Genomic DNA, 22,434 nt, shown 5'->3' on the forward strand with positions numbered 1-22,434 from the left:
GTATAAACCACACTGAGGTTTATATCTCAGTTTTCCTTCATCACCATAGCAGGGTGAGGCCACATCTAGATCCAGAGCTAAGAGGACAACAGGTAGGATGAGGGGAATCCTAGTATGGAAAAATTAATGGGCTGAAAGTTTCTGATTCTCTTTGACATATTTTTATTTTTAGTAGGAATTTAACGTTTAGCAGGCATCTGAAAATGTTCAGCATTGCCTCCACACCAAATACAAAAAAAAAACACAGACACATTTCCAACCTTAATTAAACAACTCAAGTCCTCAACACTTTTTCACTAGCTCACACCCTTCTTTTTTTTGTTCAGGGATACATACATGTGGCAATATTATCTACACCCACTTGAGGAAGAAGAGTTTTTGCCATGAAAGGAAGCTATAGTACAGTTACTGGCTGCTTGTGCCATGTATTGAATGGCAAGTAGTGTTTATTTTTTGCTGTCAGATGTAATTAATAATCCTGGAAAAAGAGGCTACACTCCAACTGCATCACCAGGATTACACCTTCAAAGAACTCTAAGGCTGAGCTCTTATAAGACATTTCTAATTAGGGACTCATTGATCACTCAGGGTTATTCATTCCTAATTTGAAAAACATTTCCTAAATCTGAAGGGATTGGGCACAACCCCGTTTCATTTATTATACTGACCTTAACTCTTAATACAGTCTCAAAATCAGCTGCAATTCTATTTTCTGGGCTTCTTGGTTATTGTAATTTTCTCACTAGCAATAAACAAACTGGTTACATTTTTTTAGTTACACCAGCATTTGCACTTCCTGCTTGCAGGTCTGACTAAAAAGGCAGCCAGTAAATGGGTTTTTTTTTATCATTATTTAGCAAAAAAACACAGGCTGTGACCTGACCTGATCGTTCAAGGTTTCAAGGACTTGTTTGAGCTTGCCTTGACCTGTGCTTATTTTAGCTTCAATAACAATTGTGTTGACAATTGCAACCACCCAAATTTGTGGTAGTTTAGTTTCAGTTTATAGTAAAAAAAAGGAGCTACTCTGCCTGCCTCTGGAGTAAAATGAGGTATGGAAGATTGCAAACATAAGATGGTAGCAGACATCCTAGTCTGTAAACACAATTCCTCACAGGTCATCAATGGTCATGACAGTAGTGCTACCTTCTGAACCTGGTAAAACCAACTTTAGAGAGATGCAAGAGACCAGAAAATCTGAATAACAAGGAACCAACAGGATAAAATTACTGTTAGAAACAACTATAATAGTATTATTAATGAATCTGTCTGTATTAATTAGGTATATTGGACAATCAGACTGTTAAAGCATTAACTGGACTCACACCAAATGCATGGCTGCATACAGATGGTTTGCTACTTTTTGTAAGAAAATGCACAATGTTGTGAGGCTGCAAGGTGGGGGTTGCTGGAAGTTGCTAGGGACACATTTCCTAAAACCTTAGAATCAAAGAATCATAGAATGGTTTGGGTTGGAAGGAACCTTCCAACCTTCCAAGATCATCTAGTTCCCACCCCTCTACATGGGCAGGGACACCAACCACTAGATCACATCCAACCTGCCCTTCAACACTTCCAGGGATGGGGCAGCCACAGCTTCCCTGGGCAACCTGTGCCAGAGTCTCACCACCCTCAGAGGAAAGAATTTTTTCCTAAAATCCAACCTAAATCTCCCCTCTTCAAGTTTAAAACCATTGCCCCTTGTCATCCCCCTAAAAAGTCCTCCCCCAGCTTTCTTGTAGGCATCCCTCAGCCTCCTTTCTTCCAATCTACACAGCCCCATAGTCCTCACCCCCTCCTCATAGGACATTCCTTCCAATGCTTTCACCAGCTTTGCTTTCCCCCTCTGGATGCAGGGAAGGTCCTTCAGATCCTTTTTTAAATTCTGAGGCCCAGAACACTATATTCAAGGTGAGGATGCACCAATACTGAATAACAGAGGATAATCACCTCTTTGATGAGCTGGTGTATGTATGTGTGAAGCACCCCAGGTTGTGGTCACCCTCTTGGTTACCAGGGCACATGGTGACCCTTCCCTATGCATTCCTATCCTCCCCATGTAGTATAAATATTATAAATAATAAATATTCCTATTTTCCTCTTCTAAAGGTGTGCAGGGAGTGAATTACTAAAACCATGTGGACTATTGTACCTATTTTTAAAAAGGGAGGTTTCAACATGGTCTACAAGCTCAAAGCCCAAATCAGGTGCTTTGTTAAGGGCATGGGGGTCAAGGCTCAGCTACTTCTCTCCCTATAATCTCCAGAGCAAGAAGGAAGGTGGTGACACTCTGAAATAGTCACTTTGCACTGCAGCATTTTTAGAGGTTGTTACACATTGCTTAACAATTAAATAATCTTGGGTTATAGACAAAGATACACTGAAGCATCAGGCTTAAAGAGATTTCAGAGTGGAATTTCTTCAGTAACACCTCTCCCCTGAATAAAATTAGGGTTGGGGGGGTGGTCTTGAGGCCACTCTGCAGGCTTTGTATGTAAGCAAAAAGATTTGTTTACTTTTATTTTCCTTATTTTCACCAATATAGATTTCAAAAGTCAGAGTTTAGTGTTCTACACACAACTCAGATTCTGCATCCCTCTGTTAGCAGCACAAAGCTAAAGAAGCAAAAAATTATTTTAAATGGATTAAAAATAATCTGTTCATTGTTTTTTTCCCATATTAAGCAATCACAGCTGCGACAAGTAATTGGATTAAAAATTACTCCAGTCCTAAAAAAAACGCCACATAACAAACCCAGAAAAAACCTAATTAACCCACAAGTGAAAAAAAAAAAATACAACTCATTTAAAATAGCAGACATATTTCCCAAGCCCTCTGTCTTTTATACACTGAGAACACCTCTTTAAATACAAAACCACTTTACTCATCTATACAAACCTCCACACACAACCCCCAGAGACAGCCCAGGTGAGCAGACACCTCTCTATATGCATAAGCTTTGATCAGAGCTTAAAGCTTGTGTTAAATGAACCATTTATAAAACCATACATCAGCTGGTGACAAGGAAATAACACACCTATGAAACTGCCATTTCATTAAGAAAGCCATAAGATCACCATCATCACCAAAGAATGTCCTAGTTTGGAAGGGACCTTAGAGATCACCTACTCCTTCCATGGGCAGGGACACCTCTCATCCAGACAAGGATGCTCAAGGCCTCATCCAGACTGGCCTTGAACTCCTCTAAGGAGGGGGCATCCACAACTTCTCTGGGCAACCTGTTCCAAAGTCTCACCACCCTTATATTCAAGAGCTCCTTCCTAAAGTCTAGCCTAGACCTATTCTTCAGTTTAAATCCATTTCTCCTCGCCCTATCCCTGGACACTCTTATGAAAAATCTCTCTCCAGCCTTCCTGTAGGTTCCCCTGACTGCATTAAATCTTTGAGTCAGAAAAAAACCCATCAAAAATGGTGTGCAAGAAGATAAAGAAAATTCTGAACTACAGTAAATAACGATGCCCAGGATGCAAATGGGAAGGGAGGCAGAGCAGAGCACAGATGTGCTGCAGCATCTGCCAAGGTGGAAGGCACTGGTCTATAAAAGCTCTGCAGTCCTGTTTGTGTAAGGCTAGAAAGTTCATGAGGAAAGGGAGTAATTTTCATTAAGCCAATTGATGAGGGAGGGAAGAGGGGCATGAAACAAACACCCATGAAAACTTACGGATACAGAGGAAAGGATGGAGTCAGCTTTCTGTATTTTATTCAACTTTATTATGTACAGCCTTCTTTTCAAGTCAATTCTGTTCTTCATTTCACCCAGGAATTATTCAGAGTTTGTGTTTTCTAGGCATCTCTGCAGTTTTACAGTCCTCTTGCACAGTGCCAAGGGTAGTTTAAAATGTAAGATGAGGTTCTTTACTTACATTATTTATTTTTCCTGGGTGCTCTCAACAGTGTTTTGTTCTTGCTTAGGCAAACTTTGATTTCAGCTAGAAACTGTATTCCTCCATGAAAACAGGAGGTGATAGGGAAAACACTGAGCCCTTCACACACTTGGACATAAATCTTTCCTCCTTCACAATAAACAGTCCATCATATCCCAGTTCCCCCTCGTACTGATCATTTCCCCACTCTACAAATGCCAGATTTAATGCCTCCTTCAGCTGCTACTCCCCTCTTTGTGCCTCCATCCACACCATCATTTATGAATAAAATGCTGCCTGTATCATCATTTATTAAGCTACCACATTTTCTTGAGAGGCCCAACAGTTCATATTAATGTTCATAAGACACTGTATGCACGGAGAAACCTTCGGACAGGAATTGCCACATCAGAGACTGTGGAGCCTCTCCTGGGAGACTCAAGTGACATCTCTTTAGGGCAATATTCACATGGAAGACACTTACAGGGCTGGTAAGCTTGACTGCTTCTACTTCTCTTCCTATATTCTTTTTATATGGGGTGGGGAGAGCAAGATGCTATAACCTCATGATATCAGGATATATTCTGGCCCTCATAGAGCTTCATAAGTACTCCAATTTGTGTGGTAATCAACAAATCAATAATTTGGCCAAGACCCATGAAAGACCAATTCTGCTGAGCTATTCAGAGCATCCTGCATTATACAACCAAGGAACCATGTCAGGCCAGGGCTTAATTTTCATTGCTTTTTTGTTTAACCCTAATGAGCACTGAATAATTTCTGAATGCTTTAGAAAAAGCAAGTTAGGGCTGAGCCAAAAAAAAACACTTCTATCTTGAACTTGACCATTTCCCCCAAAAAATCTGTGAAAAAGATCCATTTTCCTGTCTCAACAGTCCAAGACAAAAACTCCCCATCAGCAGCAAACCTCTAAATAATAGAAATACACCCTCTACTCCACGCAGTTACACAGCAATAAATTACTTTGCTCCGGGGTAGTTGGCATTCTCCTTGAGTCTTGCAAAATACCAAGGGAAGAGCCTAGAGTGGCAGGGCAGCACCAAGGTGCACTTTTCAGCAACACTACCCATCTGCACAGGAATAATCTCCTTTTGCTGAGCAGGCACAGCAGCTCATGCATAAACCAGAGCTTCCCAGCACTGTTGCAGCCCCCGCTGAATGCAGGGATGGAAGCAGGTGCCTGTATGGCTTTACTGATTTTATTTGGATGGGTAGATTAGCAAATTTGTTGGGGCCAGTCTGGGGAAAATGTACTTCCTCTGAAAAGGAAATCTGGACAATTGCAATAAAAGATGCTCTGGTTTTATAAGAGATGCACAGTCACTCTGTGATCTAGCAGCTGGATTAAGGAATTTCTTCTTCACAAGCCATTATAACGTGTTTTGCTTTTAGCAGGATATAAGCATCACTGACAAGCACGAGCATCTCTTTTCTCCTCTTTATCCATCATCGTGCCAGTTGACAAGTATGAGAGGAGTACTGCACATACTCATTTAATTTCTCAATAACAAAGAGGAAAAAAAAAAGAGTCAGCAGTCACAGATGAGAGAAGATCGTAATACTAAAATATTCAATACCTAATGAATTTTACATATTTGAAGGGGAAGAGGAGGAATATAACCCTACGAATGTATACCCTGGCTAACCCCCATGAAGTTATCTCTGCTGTTAATTTCAGCAGCTACTTAGAAGAGACTTAGCTGCAAGTGAAATGGCAAGAAGGAAAATTAGTTCTTTCCTGGCCCCAACCAGGACAACGTGTTCCTTGCATGCTGCAAGACAGAGGAGCAGGATCAGGCTCAACTGGCCACAAAACTCTGTCCCTTAAAATGCTGCTTAGGGGGGTTTTAGATTAACGGAAATCCCAAATCCCAATTCTTTTTTTTTTTTTTTTTTTTCATTTTGTCTTCTTCCATGCCTCAGTTCATGCATCTGTCTGGCCACTCCTCATCTTGACACACAAGGCAAAATTCTTCATATGTATATATATATATATATATATATATACGTATATATATATATATCAAAGTATTTTACATATTTACCTGCTGATCCCCAAATAGTACACATAGACACATATATTCATACTTTCATAGAGAATTTATCTACAGTTATATAGTTTATAGTTATATAGTTGGAAAAATGATCTAAGCTGAATGCTGAAAGAATGCTTGCTGGTTTTACTTCTTGAGAGGAAAGAAACTCAGCCCCAGTGCCTTCATAAAAAAAAAGGATGAAACACAGATTTCCTTGGGGGCCACTAAGCCCTAAGCAGCATATATCACAGAATCAGTCATCACATGACATGTACCTGGAGCATTCCTCTCTAAGACAATGGTCATGGTTCTATGGGTGTGACTGGGAATACTGGGTAGCAACACTATATCCCATCTCTCAAATCTTCCTGGCTCGGTGTGAGCTCATAGTTGTCTATACAAAAGAAACCACAGTTGGAAGAGGTGTATTACAGGAAATAGATGGGTTTGGCCATGACATTTGCTTAAAATCAGTTCATAGAACCACAGAATGCCAGGTTGAAAGGGACCTCAAGGATCATCTGGTCCAACCCTTCTAATACTATTCTTTATATGAGATGTCTCAGCCCCCTGTCAAACTAAGATTTAAAACTTTCCAAAGTTAGGGAATCCCCCCCTTCCCCTGGGAGACCATTCCAATGTCTGACTGTCCTCAGAGTGAAAAATTTTCCTCTTGTGGTCCATTGGAATTTTGCCAGGAGCAACTTGTGCCCATTGTCCTTTGTCTTCTCCACGGGACTCCTTGTAAACAGGGAGTCAGATGTCAAAGCTAAGATCCTATGCTCCTGGCATAAAGCTGTCTCAAGTTTCATCTTATCAACCAAAACAGTTTGGATAGATGGAAATACATGGCATATATTACCCTACATCTCTTGGTTTGTTCTCCACTAGGCAAGGTGGAGAAAAGCATAGCAAACCAAACCTCCTGAAGACCTCCACTCAAACCATCACCTCCACTCAAACTATCCATCCCCCTTTCATTTTTTAAGAGGCAGAGGGGATAAAAATGTTGTGGGGAATGTGTTGGGTGAGCCTGAGGCTCCAAAGCATTTCCAGTGCTGTAACCCAACCACTCAGCCCGGGAACATCAGCAGCAAAGTGCAGAGACCAGCTGCCCACTGGGATGATCCATCCTGTTGTCAATCTATTTGTCAAATCCTTTGGCTGTTTATACAAAGCCAGGGGCAGGTTAGGAGGCACACCCACAGCTGACAGCTTTTAGAAGAGCATCTTCCAAATTCCTTTTAATAATTTTTTACTTTTTTAAAAATCCCTTACGACCCTGCTTTCCCTCCCTCATCTTCCCCCTCTATGTAAAAAGCAGCTATGGCACATAAAATGTCAGAGGCAGCAGTGCTGTTGCTGTAAAAACAGATGCTTTTTTAATTATCCATCTCTCAGGCATAATTGGTTGAACGAAGACACATAAAATACACTGCAGCACATGTGTCAAGGGAAGGAGATTTCCTTGGCTGGTGCTAGAGAAAAAAATAAAAATCTCCCTCTACCAGCCTCAAAATCCAGTAATTTAGCTGTATACACTCAAGTTCACTTTTCAGTGCAATAATTAGCATGGCCTGGGCCAATAATGTAGTAACCTTTCCACTGTGACCCAGCTTTCTCTTTTGATGGCTTTTTAGCAGCGTGAGCACCGAGGCACAGCCAAGAAAAAGTAGAGGAGCTATGGGCTGGCTGCCATCCGTGGTGAGGGAGAGACTGGGTAAAATGCTCAGGCATCTACTCACCTACTTAAACCTAACATTTCTTGTCCTATTCCTGTCATGTCTATAAAGGAGAAAAAAGTTATTCCTTTTTCTGGTCATTTCCTCAGTGCCAGAAACTTTTTCTTTTGTCATTCCGGTCAATTCTAGATTTAATCAGGAGGCAAAGGCCCTGTGCTCCCATCTCTGTGTGGTATCATACTTAATAAAGATAAGCAACCAGAATGCTGGTTGAAAGGAATTAAACAAAAATTTCAAAAGGAAAAAAAAAAAAAAAAAAAAAAAAGAAAGAAAAAAAGAGTGGCTTCTTTTTTAATTAAAGTCAGTTTTCTATTTGACTGGACCTTCCCAATTCTGTGATTAATTTACTGTAAAACCTTGAAACTTCACAAGGCTTATTTTGTCCATCTGCAAAAATGAGAAATAAAATCGGGATGTAGTTTTTCACCATTCCTACTGAGGCTTTTAAAATGCCTGTTGCTATAGTACTGTGATTTTTTTTTCTACAAATGAGTCTGAAATATTATCAGCATTCCAAGAAGCAATTACAAAAGGGGAAAAAAAAAAAAAAAATCACTATTTTTTCCTGTGTCCTTTACAGCCTGTAAACCTAGAATTGTAATTGAAGTGCAAACTGACCTTTATAAACTGTACAGCATCACTAAAATACATTATTCTACAGGGCTTGGGGGAATTCGCCATGCTCAGCAACTCAATAAACTCTCTTTTTTTCTTTTATGCTCTTCAGACAAGGTTTCATAGCTGGCTTTTCCCTCTACTCAAGATGCAAATCAAGCAGGAGAGGCTGAGGAGCTTTATGAACACTACAATCTAAATCTCCTGGCATCTTGCTGCTGTAAACCCACTTTTTGGCAATTTTTTGCCCACCTGCTCAAACATCTCATCAGTTAATACTAAACCCTGCTAAATCCCATTTTCAATCTGCTTGCTCAGAGAGTGAAATGGTCTACATCCCAAAATGATCCATCAGTGCCAGCTGAACTATCTGAGATGGTTTTATCTATAACTGTGCCATGTAGGCAATGCAACTGCAACCATGTGCTGGGCCATAAACCCACAGCAAGAGTGTCAGGCATCATTGCAACTGCAAAACCAGTGCTACTGGGGAATTATACTGGAAGGAAACAAGTGCACTTGGAGCTTTTCATGACAAATACACCACAATCCTGCACACAAGCTGGAAAACCTCAAAGCATCAATCCCACAAACTCAGTTCTTGGGAGACTGTCCAAAGACAAGACACCCAACAGTGCTCTCTGTTAAAAGATCTTTAAGATCATGAAGTCCAACCATCCAAAAAGGTGTTGGGCAAGGCTTTGGCTCACAGGGTTAACATTTCCTGCAGCTCAAGAAAAAGAAAAGGAGAAATACAGCTGAAGCAAAACACTTACTCAGTGCTCTACCTTTTGAATGCTTTAACAAGTTTGTTTTCTTTGTCTGCACCTTTCCTAACACAGTTGTTGCCATGGGACCAAGTGGCATAGTACTCAAACACTCAAACTTTATTGAACTGTTTACTGCTGCAAAGTGCAGGGGGTCATGTGTACAGCTTTAACCTTCTGGACTTATTTCCTTTATTAATAAAAATTACTTTCAATGGGGAATCAAAATTCCTCCTCAGGTACTTGAAACCTAGGGACATGTACTGGGGAACCAAGATTTTATATTTTTTTTTCCCCCTTCATTTTCTTAAAGCTAGAAAGGAAATTTCCATTTTATGACATTGCAGTCTAAGGAAAGAAGCATGAGATTCCTTGTTCATTATTCTGCAAAACTGAATGCATGAAGATCACAGGATGTGAACAGGCAAGCTTTCTATGTACAAAACACATCTGCGTTTCGTGAGCAGAGAGAGACAGCATTATAAAATGTTCTTGTGAGCACAAATAATCCCCTTGAGGTTTAACTTTTTTCAAATTAAGCATGTATGTTTGTTGAACACTTGACCTTCAGCTTTGCTATTCAAGAGGAGGTCATGGACCCATGGCTGATCACAAGCATTTTCTGGAATAAGTCTGCTAAGTCATATGCTAAATTCCCAAAAGTTATGACATTACTAACAACCAGTCAATGCTGTATTAAAATTAGAATTTCTTTAAAGGAGCCCAGCTTCTTTTCTCTTTTTATTTTTTTGCAATTTTCATCTGGCTTTAGTAACTTCTTTTCCTCCAAGACATTCTCCCAAAGAACATCCTCACCTGGCTTATCTAGTTTAACTTCACACAAGGTAGGAAAAGAAGTTCAAACCAAATCCTTTATGACATTTCCTGCTGATCTCACATTACTGCTCTGTGGAAGTGTTACTTGCCAAAAAACTTATCCTTACTCACTTAAAACACCTGATGTCCACAGAAATTGCCCAAGTATTTTATTAACCTCTGGTGGTGCCTCCTGCAATGAGAAGACAGATGGGTGTCTCTGTGCACAGAATTTATTATTGTGGTCCTAAAGGATCATGGTGCAAAGGAATTCACAGCAGTGAAACAAATACAGTGATATTTGCCTACAAAAAAGCTGGGGTAGGGTTTTTTACACGGGTGTGTAGCAAGAGAAAGTGGTTTAAAACTTGAAGAGGGGAGATTTAGGTTAGACAGTAGGAAAAAAATCTTTCCAGTGAGGGTGGTGAGATGCTGGAACAGGTTGCCCAAAGAAAGTTGTGGCTGCTCCCTCCCTGGAAGTGTTCAAGATCAAATTTGATGGGACCTTGGGCAACCTGGGCTGGTGGGAGGTGTCCCTGACCACCCAGGGGGTTGGGAATAGGTGATCTTTGAGGTCCCTTCCAACCTAAACCATTCTATGATTCTATATTAGCAAACCACAGTCATTTCTCCAGCAAGCAATAACTTGGCAGATCCTCATACTCTTCTCTGAGATTGGACTCTAGTTTTTTTTCCTTTTTTTTTCCTTCCCCTCCCTCAAACCTAGAAAACTTTCCAAAGGATGCTAATTGCATCCACAGCCTGCAGAAACACCACTGAAGGGGCCAGCTGAAGCCACAGATCACAACAAACATCACTCTCATTGGTGGGCCTGCTGCTCCTGGCTTTCTGGCCAGCTAAAGACTATCTGGGAATAAAGGAGACCTTACACAAAGCCAACAGAAATATTCCAATAAAAATTAGCATGTTGGGATCAGTGCATCAGACCCTGAGGGACTCAGCAGCAGAATGGACACTCAGCCCTGACAGCAGCAAACCCCACGCCTACCTCCATGAATTATTCAACTTCATCCCACAGGTTCCTTCCCTGTCACTCAGTCTCAGTTGCATCACTGAGTGTGTCACTGTGGGCCTAAAAACTCACTGTAAATGTGCAATCATCCTGTCCCTCTCCCCTCCAGGAATTCAGTTGTTGTTTGTTTTGTTTTTTTATTTTTGGAGGGGGTGTACAATAGTTTAAAAAACTTGTATTTAAAAACCCTGTGGAAAGACACTCCAACCTGGATCTCAATTTGCTAGGTAAACTTCCTGCCTGTGGGTATTTCAACCCAAATAGAAATAATTATTTGCCCTCTGCAGGCTATGTGAACAGAAACTGAACTTTGCCTCCACTATCTCTAACTTTACTAGAGGAAAGAGAAAAAATATTTGGAGCTGGTTGGCTTTTTGAGGTGAGAGAAGATGAATTTTACTCTGTTGACTCATCTGCAGCTTAGTCAAATACCACATTTCATTTCTAACACATGAGAATGGCAAAAGAAGTAAGCCCCAAATTAAAAAGCTATTATTTTGAGTAATTATAGGAGGGGAGATCTGCATATTTTTCAGTGATTACACTCAGAAAGCTTTCTGAAAAATTAGCAGAAGTATTGCTGTTATCATGGTGGTCCAGGAAATGAAAATGGAAGGAGAGGGTAACAGGGTAAATTTAGCTTAGACATTAGGAAGATTTAGCTTACAGGGTAGATTTAGCTTAGACATTAGGATGAATTTCTTTAGTGTGAGGGTTCTGAGACATTGGCATAGGTTGCCCAGGGAAGTTGTGGATGCCCCATCCATGGAAGTGTTGAAGGCCAGGCTGGATGGGGCTTTGAGCATCCTGGTCTAGTGGGAGGTGTCCTTGTCAATGCAGGGGGGTTGGAAATAGATATCTTGAAGGTCCCTTCCAACCCAAAACATTCTGTGATTCTGTGAGTAAGCATGCAAGAACCTGTGCTCATGCTGTGGTAATCAACTTTTCTTGTTCCCCACCTCCCCTGAAGATTTTACAGCCATGCTGTTTAATTGGTTGGACCTAAAGGTGATGGGCAGATCTGTAGACTGAACACATAGGAAGGCTGGGGCTTCCATGCATCCCAGTTTGAGTCTGTAGAGACATCAGCAATAAGAGGGTTCCCATGGTCTTGTTTCCTTGACTGACTGAGGAGAGATCACACGCTGAGAGATGTAACCATGAAAAAAAGAAGACATAAGAAGAATGTAAGAGGCTTTCAAGAGGAGATAATTATTCCCCAGATGCCATCCTTCCTTGTCCTCATGCTTGTATCTCCTGGAGCATCCATCACTTGCCACAAATAATTTATCATTGCTCCACCACTTCAAACTTTAGAATTCACAGCCTGCTTCCAAAGGCTGTCTTGATATGGGAAGACACTGTCACTTTGGCCAAGGGTTTTGGCCATCTCAGAGCTCTGGCAAGGGCAATTTGGGAAAAAACTACTGAAAAGAAACACTTCTCTGACAGACTGATTTGCTGTGACCTGTGATCTAGAATTTGTAGTGAACTAGAAACTGTTCAGGCATGTGAACAGATTCTCCAAGGACCTCTCTAAGCAGGGAGGATGCTCAAAAGCAGATGAATTTATCATCATTGGAGTGTTCTGCAGTTCATCATCAGCTTTTGTACTTTATTACAGAGATGTCATATATCTGGAGCTCTGGGATTCTTAAGGGTGAGATCTGTCACATAAATACAGTCAGGAATGCAGCAAGTGTATTACACAGTTAAATGCAAATGTTGCAGCCAGGCAACCCATTTTTACTGCCAAACCTAGAAGGTTTTTCATGTCAGAAATTGATGCCAGCAGCGATAAATGGAGGATAGATAAAGTTAATCCGACTGCTTTGAGTTGAACAGGGAAGGTATTACTTTGAAGGGTTTAACTTATTAATGGAATCAAAACGACATTTCAAAATATTTATGGAAATCTTTTTTTTTTTTTTTTTCCCTCCCTTTAAGCTTTACAAGCATTATAACAAAACCGTATAAAATATTATTAAATCCTGTCCTTAATTAAACATGCTGACACTTAAAAGTGGATGTCTGATTTACTTAAAAAAAATCTTCTTTCAGTAAATTACAACTTGAAAACATCTTTTTGCCCCAAATGCATCTGCATTCCAGAGGAATTAAAGCTTTTTTAAAAAAATGTTTTTTTTTTCTTAAACTAAACAACTTATTAAGCATAAGAGTAAGATAGAAAAAGGAAATAATACAAATAAATGATAAAATTAACTGAAAAAAGTCTTCACTGTTTGATGTCATTTCAGAAAAGCTGAGGGGCATAGATTGATTCACCTCCCCAGCACCTGAGACTCTGGAGCACACAGAGAAGAAGCTGCTATGTCTGAACATCATTTCAGTCCAGTTAAGGTACAAATGACCCCACAGCTCACCAAAAAAAGCCAAGGGTTACTGATGGTCTCAGTGTAACATCAGTTGGGTGGGAAGGAAATGAGTCATTCACCATGAAATGAAATTACAAGTGGAAATTCTCTTGTTTAATTCAGGGGAACACCCAGTGTGACTTGAGATGTCCTCCATTGAGTGCCACCACCCCTAATGCTGTTTCTTCAGAAGTGAATTAATAGAGAGCCCTGTGTCCAAACCACCAGCCCCACACTGATGTCTCAGACACCCTTGGGAATCTCAGTACCTTCGGGAGCCACCTGTGTTACCAGAATGAGCTGAAGCTTGACAGATATGATTGAGCTCAGGTTGACACCTACCTTTAGGTGTCTTATCCACAACTTATCCATCAGTAAGACAGGTTGCCCAGAGAACCTGTGGATGCCCCATCCCTGGAAGAGTTCAAGGCTGGATGGGGCTGTAAGCAACCTGGTCCAGTGGGAGGTGTCTCTGCCCATGCAGGGGGGTTGGAACTAAAAGATTTTTAAGCTCCCTTCCAACCCAAACTATTCCATGATTCCATAACGAAGGTGATAATTACAACCTGTGTCAAGCAAGTGTCATCCAATCCATCATAGCCATAAGAACAAAGTCCTGAATGTCACCACGTTTCAAAAGTGCTTCTACAAATCCAGCAAACCACTTTGGACTGAGCCTGAGTGCACTGAAGAGCTCATTGCCAGGCTTTAGTTGACTCCTGCTGTTCATCGAGGCTTCAAGCTCAGATAGGGTTGCTTCTCCTCCCAAAATCAGCCAGAATGGGGTATCCTGAACACATTGCTTTGTCAGTGCTTCTCCATAGGTGTCACCCTATTTCAGGGTTGTGTGGTGGCAAAATAAACTGATGAAGTGATTTTAATCATCCAAAAATCTTTTTTTCTGGCAATACGGCAAATTGCCTGTGGAAGGGCAAGGAAGATGGGAGTTCCCTTGAATCCCAGCAAAGAATATGGGAAACTATGTATGTATTTTGGCACAACTTGCTAGCCCAGGGAAAACAGGTGCCATTTGAGGTTAATGTTTGGCCAAAATGCAGTTATAAGTAGTAAAGCAAAAGCTGCTCCTGTTTTGCCTTTTCCAGAACCGTTGCTCTGAGTCACCTCAAAGTGTGCTCAGATCCCAAACTGAGTTTCTGTTGGGAAAAATACTTTGAAACACCACCACCAGGTCTGCAGCAGAGCCTGAATAAAATCATTCAAGTATTAGGCATCAAAAGTGTGCACTTCATCAGTGCTCTGCAGACAGTGAGTGTTTCGTGGATATAAATTCACTGATACTGCTCAGATGGGACACTCAGGATGTGGCCGTATGAACTCTCATAGAATGGTTTCATAGAATCATAGAATCATAGAATTGGCTGGGTTGGAAGGGACCTCAGAGATCATCAAGTCCAACCCTTGATCCACTACCACTGCAGTTCCCAGCCCATGGCACTGAGTGCCACATCCAGGCTCTTTTGAAATATCTCCAGGGATGGAGAATCCACCCCTTCCCTGGGCAGCCCATTCCAATGGCTGATCACCCTCTCCGTAAAGAAATTCTTTCTAATGTCCAACCTAAACCTCCCCTGGCACAACTTGAGACCTCTTGTGCCCTCTTGTCTTGCTGAGAGTTGCCTGGGAAAAGGAGCCCAACCCCCCCCTGGCTCCAACCTCCTTTCAGGGAGTTGTAGAGAGTGATGAGGTCTCCCCTGAGCCTCCTCTTCTCCAGCCTCAACACCCCCAGCTCCCTCAGCCCTTCCTCACAGGACTTGTGCTGGATCCCTTCACAGCCTCCTTGCTCTTCTCTGGACCTGCTCCAGGACCTCAATCTCCTTCCTGAGCTGAGGGGCCCAGAACTGGACACAGGACTCAAGCTGTGGCCTCCCCAGGGCTGAGCACAGGGGCAGAATCCCTTCCCTGGACCTGCTGGCCACGCTGTTCCTGAGCCAGGCCAGGATGCCATTGGCCTTCTTGGCCACCTGGGCACACTGCTGGCTCCTGTTCAGCTTCCTGTCAATCCAGACTCCCAGGTCCCTTTCTGCCTGGCTGCTCTCAGCCACTCTGTGCCCAGCCTGTAGCAGTAGTTTGGGTTGGAAGGGACCTTAAAGATCATATATTTCCAACTTCCCTGGACCTGTTGGCCACACTATAACCCAATGCAATATTGTTCTTGTACATGGAATAAGCTAAGGTCAAATACCCAGTAAGACTCACTGAGAGTCATTGCTCCACTCACTGAGAGAAGCAATGCAGGGATCACTGTGGTCAACCAACCTCCACAGAAAGGGTATCAAGGACCCTTCATGCTACTAGAAGCTCAGTCTCATGGCTTTCAGGTGACCTCAAAATTCTAATTTCTGTTCTTGAGGTCACAGTAAGACTGGGTGAGATGGTGAAAGAATGCGATTTCTTATTTTTTTCTCCTACAAAATATTGCTAGCTTTACATTTCTTGTATTAAACATGGTTCTAAGGAGATAAAAAAATCTGATAGTACATAAGGAAGCCTTAACCTCACAGTAACATCCATTACCCCTAATATGTTGGGGCAGTAATGAACAAACACAGTCAACACTGATTCAGAGGAGAGTGCCATACATTTCAGTGAGCAATTTCAGTGAGGTTACAGGGATGTTTTCATTTCCAGCCTCTTTTTTGAGGGTGTTCAGAGACAAACCAGACATGCCCACTCACAAGAACAGAGCCTGGTTTGCACTATCTCCTGGAGACAGTGCTGTATGTGGGCATTTAATTTTATTTGCTTAAATTAAAAGCTAGTTACCTTCGGTGCCTAATGTTGGAAAACCCCCTCATCTCACACTCTCTGGCTAAGGAGGCAAAAAAATATCTTGGGAGCTTGCATTATTAAACCAAAGGTCAAGGAAAAAAAATAAATCAATTTTTTCTGCAACAGAGAAGCACTTAACAAGCTGCTTGTAGCCAAGCATCACTGGAGAAAGCTGTCAGCACTGCCTCCTGCCTCTGGCTTCTTCTCATCCCAGCTCCAGGGATCTTTTTTTTCTTTTTCTCCCATTCCTCACCCAATTAATCCAGAGTCAGTTGCATTCAGCAAAATCCATCTAAAGATTCTTACGGGCATCAATGTTTCACTTTCAAGGACTTCCAGCTCCAAGAACGTGGCACACAGTTATTTGTGCTAACTCTAAAAACACCTTTGACCAAAATTATTCATTTTTGTCCCTCAGATACACCTTACTCACACATCAGCAGCCAAGTCCATCTTGATGGCCAGAGATGGCACTCTGAGATGAACACTCCTAAATTTGAGATGAAGTCTCCTAAATTTGAGATGAACTCTCCCATTTTTTTTTTCCCATAAGAAAAAATTATTTCATGTGAGGGTGGTGAGACACTGGAACAGGTGGCCCAAGGAAGTTGTGTCTCCCTTCTCCCTGGAAGTTTTCAAGGCCAAATTGGATGAGGCTTGGAGCAACCAGGTTTAATGGGAGGTGTCCCTGCCTATGGAATTAGTTGATCTTTAGGGGTTCTTCCAATCCAAACCATTCTATGATTCTAGATTCACAGGTTCAGTCCTGATTCTGAACAACTCCTCTTTCAAAGGTTGAGAAACCATTTCAGAAAAGGGGAATAGCCTGATTTGACAGTAAGAAGTCTGTGCTTATTTAATGCCCTTTTAAGTCCTGAGCATAAGTGGCAGAAAATCCGTATGAATTTGAAAAGGAATGAGGCAACTCTGTGTTTTGTTATTTTTTTTTTTGCTGTTTTGGCAAGATTCTGCAGCTGGATAAGCAAATAATTTTGCACTATACAAACAATGCTAGCTGAACATCCTACATGGTGGGACCACTATTCACCTGTCCTCAAATAAACCACCTCACCTGCCTACCAGCTTCAGTTTAGTCAGACTGAGAGTCACCTACTTACTATGAAATTAAGAAGAATGGCAACTTTACTATTTAGATATCCACAAACACAATCATTTTCCTAACATCCAAGGCTATAAACACACCAAATATTCACTTGATGCTGCCCAGTCATTTCCCATGTTAGAGGACAATCAAGGAGAAACATGAATCAACCTTGGAAGGAACAGGGTCAAGTGACAAAGGAGGAAGATTAAGCCATGATTTGCAGCCAGAGAAGCAGAAAACACTGCCCCAAAGGTCTCACCTGAAGAGCTGACCTTCTGCTTCTTCCTGAACACAGAGATATATGCAGCACTGCCAGCTCTTGTGATTCATGGCATCGTGCTTTTTGCTGGTGCAGCTCTCATGAGGGACAGGCAGAGATGCTTGTAGAGCATTCAAGGCTGCTTGCCTCCATTTGGCAAAGAAATTGGGGGCAATGAGAAGGACACAGTGTTAGAACAGGATGAAAGAATGAGAGGATTGAGGGCAAGATAGCTGCTGGTCCTCCTCAGCTCGGCACTCTATGACTCTTCTGTCCAGCCAAATGTGAGCGATCAGGAGAGACTTTCTGCTACAGAATGAGGAGAGGGGATGAACCAGGATGATGGAAGGAGACTTCTTGAGGAGACTTGATGACAGGGGCAGGGAAGCATGGTTAAAATAAAAAATAATCTGTACTTAGCTTTCTGGACAATTAATGATAATTCTGAGATCAGAAGTAATTATTGCAATTAGCGCATTATGCATCTATTTATGTAACTGCTCAGGAAAGAAGAAAATTATCTAGCCATGTCTATGAAGTGCTCTGAAGAGTCAAGGAATTGATTTTTTAATTAAAAAGAGAGAGAATAATTTTGGAATGCAAGCACAATGGCTGTTCTGTGTGATAGAAAGGCTTTCCTGGGTTAAGATCTCCAGCAGCTACCAGAGTGGCTTATGCAAATAATTTTGTACATGTAAACATCTGTCTTAATTACATTGATCTGCACAGGCTGACTTCTTACTCTTACATCCTCTCTGATTCCCTAAATTTAGTTCCAAATCTTCTGACTATTATTACTATGACTATTTTTAATTCTCAAGTTTGCAAAACAGACCATATGCAAATTAGGGCAGATCTGAAGCACTGAGGAAAGCAACAGATTGGAGAGAGGAGAGAAACTGCAAACCAGTCTGAGAGTTTACATTGCACTGAGAAGGTCAGTCAGGTCCATCAGGCAAATTACTGGGCATAAATCAAATATAAAGAAATAGAAAACAATTCCCCCCTCTTTGTTCACAGCTGAGTCTCACCAGGAACTGCATTCACAGACATAAAAAAAGCACCACATCTGAAGTACTTGATTTTTGCATGCAAGCTGCATTAAGGGAAGTAGCTTTAATAAGTTGTGCTACATTTGGAAAAGCCATTTTAATTCTCTAATTAGCATGCACACAATGAAAACTAACTGTGTGTGCTTCTGTATACATGCATCTAGAGGAGAGAGTTTAATGAATTGGATCTATTGCAAGTGTGACTGGAGTTTGATATTCTCAGTGCCTTCTGATGCAAGTTTCAACACAACACATTGCTGCCTGGAAAATATATTTTTGATCCTTCTTTCTCTCTTTTTTTTCCTTTCTTTCTCTTGGATTCATGGTCTTTGGCAAAGTAGGGAGGAAAGGAAGGAGGAAAAAAAAATTAAAAGCTACATAAGTATCATACGTTGCCTTTGAATTAAAAATAAATTTTAATAGCACAAGAACAACACACAACAAAAAATATCAACACACATACAGCCACAGCAACCCCTCCTGCTCTGAGGACCATCATTTTCTGTTATTTCCCTATCATTCTTTGCCACCTGAAACCAGCACAAGGCAAACTTTATAGGATCAATACATGCCCTCCCATCATTAATCACCAACAGAAAGGAACAAAATGAAGTAAGCTTGACAAAAAAGTGTCCAGCTATAAAAAAATAGACAGAAGAAAGAGTGAGGATAGATGAGGAGAAAACCTGAGAAGGCTGGGACAAGGAGAGACCTACAACAATTCAAAACAGACTCACAGGCCATCCTGCAGCTCTTGAGTATCATTTGAGGTGCCCAGAGATCGAAGGCTTCTTTCCAGAGAGGTCACTGTCAAGAGCAGAGAAAGAAAAGATAAGGAAGCAGCACACTTTTACAGAGAAAAAAAAATTATTAGATTTTCATTCTTTTGTTTGTCTTTTTATTTATTTTCTTTTAAAACAGCACAATGAAGAAGTGCTTGGGTAGGTAACCCATGAGACAAAAGGGACATCTGGAAATGCCCATTAAAATGGATAAATTGGGTCCTTTAGATGTAGAAATGGTGAATCCATGTCATGGGCCATCAGATGATGGGGTATGACTGCTTGTAACAGCAAGGGAACCTCCACCCAATGAATCTTGCACAGATCTCTGACTCTCCCAGCCCAAAGCTTTCTAGCTCTTCATGTATCAGCAGCTTCATGAAATTCCAAGGGCTGGAGGCCGTCGTGCTTTCTCCTAGGAGATGCAAGCAGCACTTTTGGGAGCAGCAAATCACTGCCCATCCTCCTGAAGAAGTCCCTGCTTTGACAAGTCACAGAACTTCACATGGAGTATTTCCAGCTGGAAACGTATCTTCAATGAAGAGGCAAGAAATTGCATAATAAATATTTATTGCTCCAAGCAGCAGTTATGAGGCTGAATGCTGTTTTTCTTTCTAGTATCCTCTATCTCATTGCTCAAGACTTTAAATCTCAAAATCTTTTCTGGAGTTTGGCTCAGATAAAATGGGGTGCTTTGCTGTGATCATCTCCTGTGTTTGAGCTAGAGACCTTCTTGGGTTTTTTCATCAGAAGAGAATACTCTTCCAGCTGGAAGCTGGAAACATAGTTTGTTTGGCAATACAATGACTTCAGAATTAAGAAATATGTGGGTATAAATATATAAAAAAGGGGCAGAAATCTAGGAGTACTGTTGCCTTTTTACACCCTTAAATAATCACTGTCTCAAATTCACTCTGACATTACCAGCAGGCCACTACTTTTCGACTGAAGGTATCAAACATGCAAAGTACTTCAAGATCTTCTACAATGAAGGATGTTAAATAAATTGCATCCTTAGAATTTACATGTGGGATTTTTTTTCAGGGTGCTTCCAGCTGTAAAACCTCATAACCCATTATCAGTCACACTTCAGTGTTTAAGGAAGGAAAAAAGTACAGATTAGAAACGCGGCTCAATTATTTCTGCAGAAAATTAAGAAATCCCCTTTTTTAATGACTGCAAACATGGACTTGGCATATAAATTTGAAGAGGTCACTTAATTAATTTTCCTCTGACAGACAAAATCCCCTTGTCTCTTTTGGACTTTCCTGAGTTGAAACTAGAAGCCACCAAATGGCATAAAAAGGTAACTGGACAATGATAATACTCAAAACAAGTTGGAATGCCACCGTATTTTTTTCACCCTGCTTGATGGATCTCAATAAGACATTTTAGTGTAGAATTTGGTGATTCAGTAACATAAAACTTCCAGGTTTATCTACAACTGAGCTAGTAATTATTATCCTTTGGTAGATAGAGGATTTTATAAAGACTAAATTGTGAGTTGTCACTAATAACCATTCTCTAGAAGACCAGCACTGATACTGCAGAGATCTCACAGATACTTTAATTCCCTCTTTTCCCTCCTCAACAATCCTAACAAATCAATCTCCCATGCAACCTCTATACCATCCATTTCAAAGACAAAATTTGGCATAATCTAAAAGCACTTCTGGGAACATCAACCCTGCAAGTCAAAGAAGCAAAACGCTACTCCCACAGACAATGAATTTCAAGGAATATTTTAACATCATTCGTGCAACTCCAACTACAGCACTCAGGTACCTTTACAATCTGAGCCACAAAATCAGAACAATTGAAAGTAAAAGCTACTCTGCCAGTGTCTTCCTGTAAATGAACTCAAACTTGATGGAAAATGGAGCTTTTAAGCAGGCACTTTTCTGGGAAAAGAGTAAAGACCTTTGCCACTGCCTGCTTTGGAGAAGAATGGAATATGAAGCAGTTTTTGTGTTGCACAACACTGCTTCAAACTTCACATACCTGCCATTTCTCCCTGAGACAAATCCACAAGCTTTGGCATTTGATACATAGTTTGGAAAACACACGTCCACATAAAAGAATCTGAGACAGGAATGCAAGAGGAAAGTGCTTGTCAGTCAAGTGAGAAAGTGACTCAGCTTCAGTCCCTATTCTAAACCTAAATCTATTCTAAAATTTTATCTAGTATTTTGAGTATAATATTTACAGACCTACTTTAAGGGTCAGATATCCCAAAAGGACAAGATACACACTCTGGAAGAGTCAAAGGTTGGCATTTGATATGGCTCCTACCTGGGAAATAGCAGAACGGAGACTTTAACTTGAGTCTCAGTGGGACTGAGTTATTTTGGAAGAGATCTAACTTGACTTGGCCAAGAATCATTTTGTCAAAATCTCCATAGTTCCTGTGCTAGATGTGGAAAATCCCTCTCAATTTAGCAGTTCTGGCTATATGAGGAGTAACTCTACCAAAGGAGCCACACATCAAGCTGTTCTGGTGAGATGCACTGAAGTCAGTGTTACAACAGACATCTTACTTTAAAAGCCTTGTACACTTATTTTTTTAAAGTTATATGCAAGTCCTTCAGGATGAGACACATTTGGAAGAGAAAACTGCTGTTGGTTTGGCACCAGTTGTCCATGGCATTGCAATCTTTAAAATCAGTTGGGGATAAGAAATCATCCTGAGATGAAACTGGAGACTTCATCCCACCTGAGGGGTTCTGAAAAATCCTATGCTCAGCCTCCAAGATGAAGGTGATGGGAATGCACACAGCACCAACCTGTCTTGGGGATCCATTAATGGATTGCCTGGAAAAGAGGAGGCTCAGAGGAGACCTCATCACTCTCTCCAACTCCCTGAAAGGAGGTTGGAGCCAGGGGGGGGTTGGGCTCTTTTCCCAGGCAACTCTCAGCAAGACAAGAGGGCACAAGAGGTCTCAAGTTGTGCCAGGAGAGGTTTAGGTTGGACATTAGAAAGAATTTCTTTCCAGAGAGGGTGATCAGACATTGGAATGGGCTGCCCAGGAAAGTAGTGGATCCTCCATCCCTGGAGATATTTAAAAAGAGCCTGGATGTGGCACTCAGTGCCATGGGCTGGGAACCATGGAGGGAGTGGATCAGGGGTTGGACTTGATGATCTCTGAGGTCCATTCCA

At 41.2% G+C, this 22,434-nt stretch overlaps 1 protein-coding gene across 2 annotated transcripts in view; it reads right to left on the bottom strand.

The window, feature by feature from the left end:
• TSNARE1 (t-SNARE domain containing 1) overlaps positions 1 to 22,434 on the bottom strand; it is a 519,764-nt gene that overhangs the window by 311,563 nt on the left and 185,767 nt on the right. For both annotated transcript variants that reach the window (XM_071738512.1, XM_071738513.1), the window contains one exon: positions 19,233 to 19,302. In XM_071738512.1, the coding sequence (XP_071594613.1) occupies positions 19,233 to 19,302 (70 nt within the window). The remainder of the gene's footprint in view (positions 1 to 19,232; positions 19,303 to 22,434) is intronic.

Source organism: Heliangelus exortis, chromosome 2 (genome assembly GCF_036169615.1).
Source record: "Heliangelus exortis chromosome 2, bHelExo1.hap1, whole genome shotgun sequence".
NCBI classification, from domain to species: Eukaryota; Metazoa; Chordata; class Aves; order Apodiformes; family Trochilidae; genus Heliangelus; species Heliangelus exortis.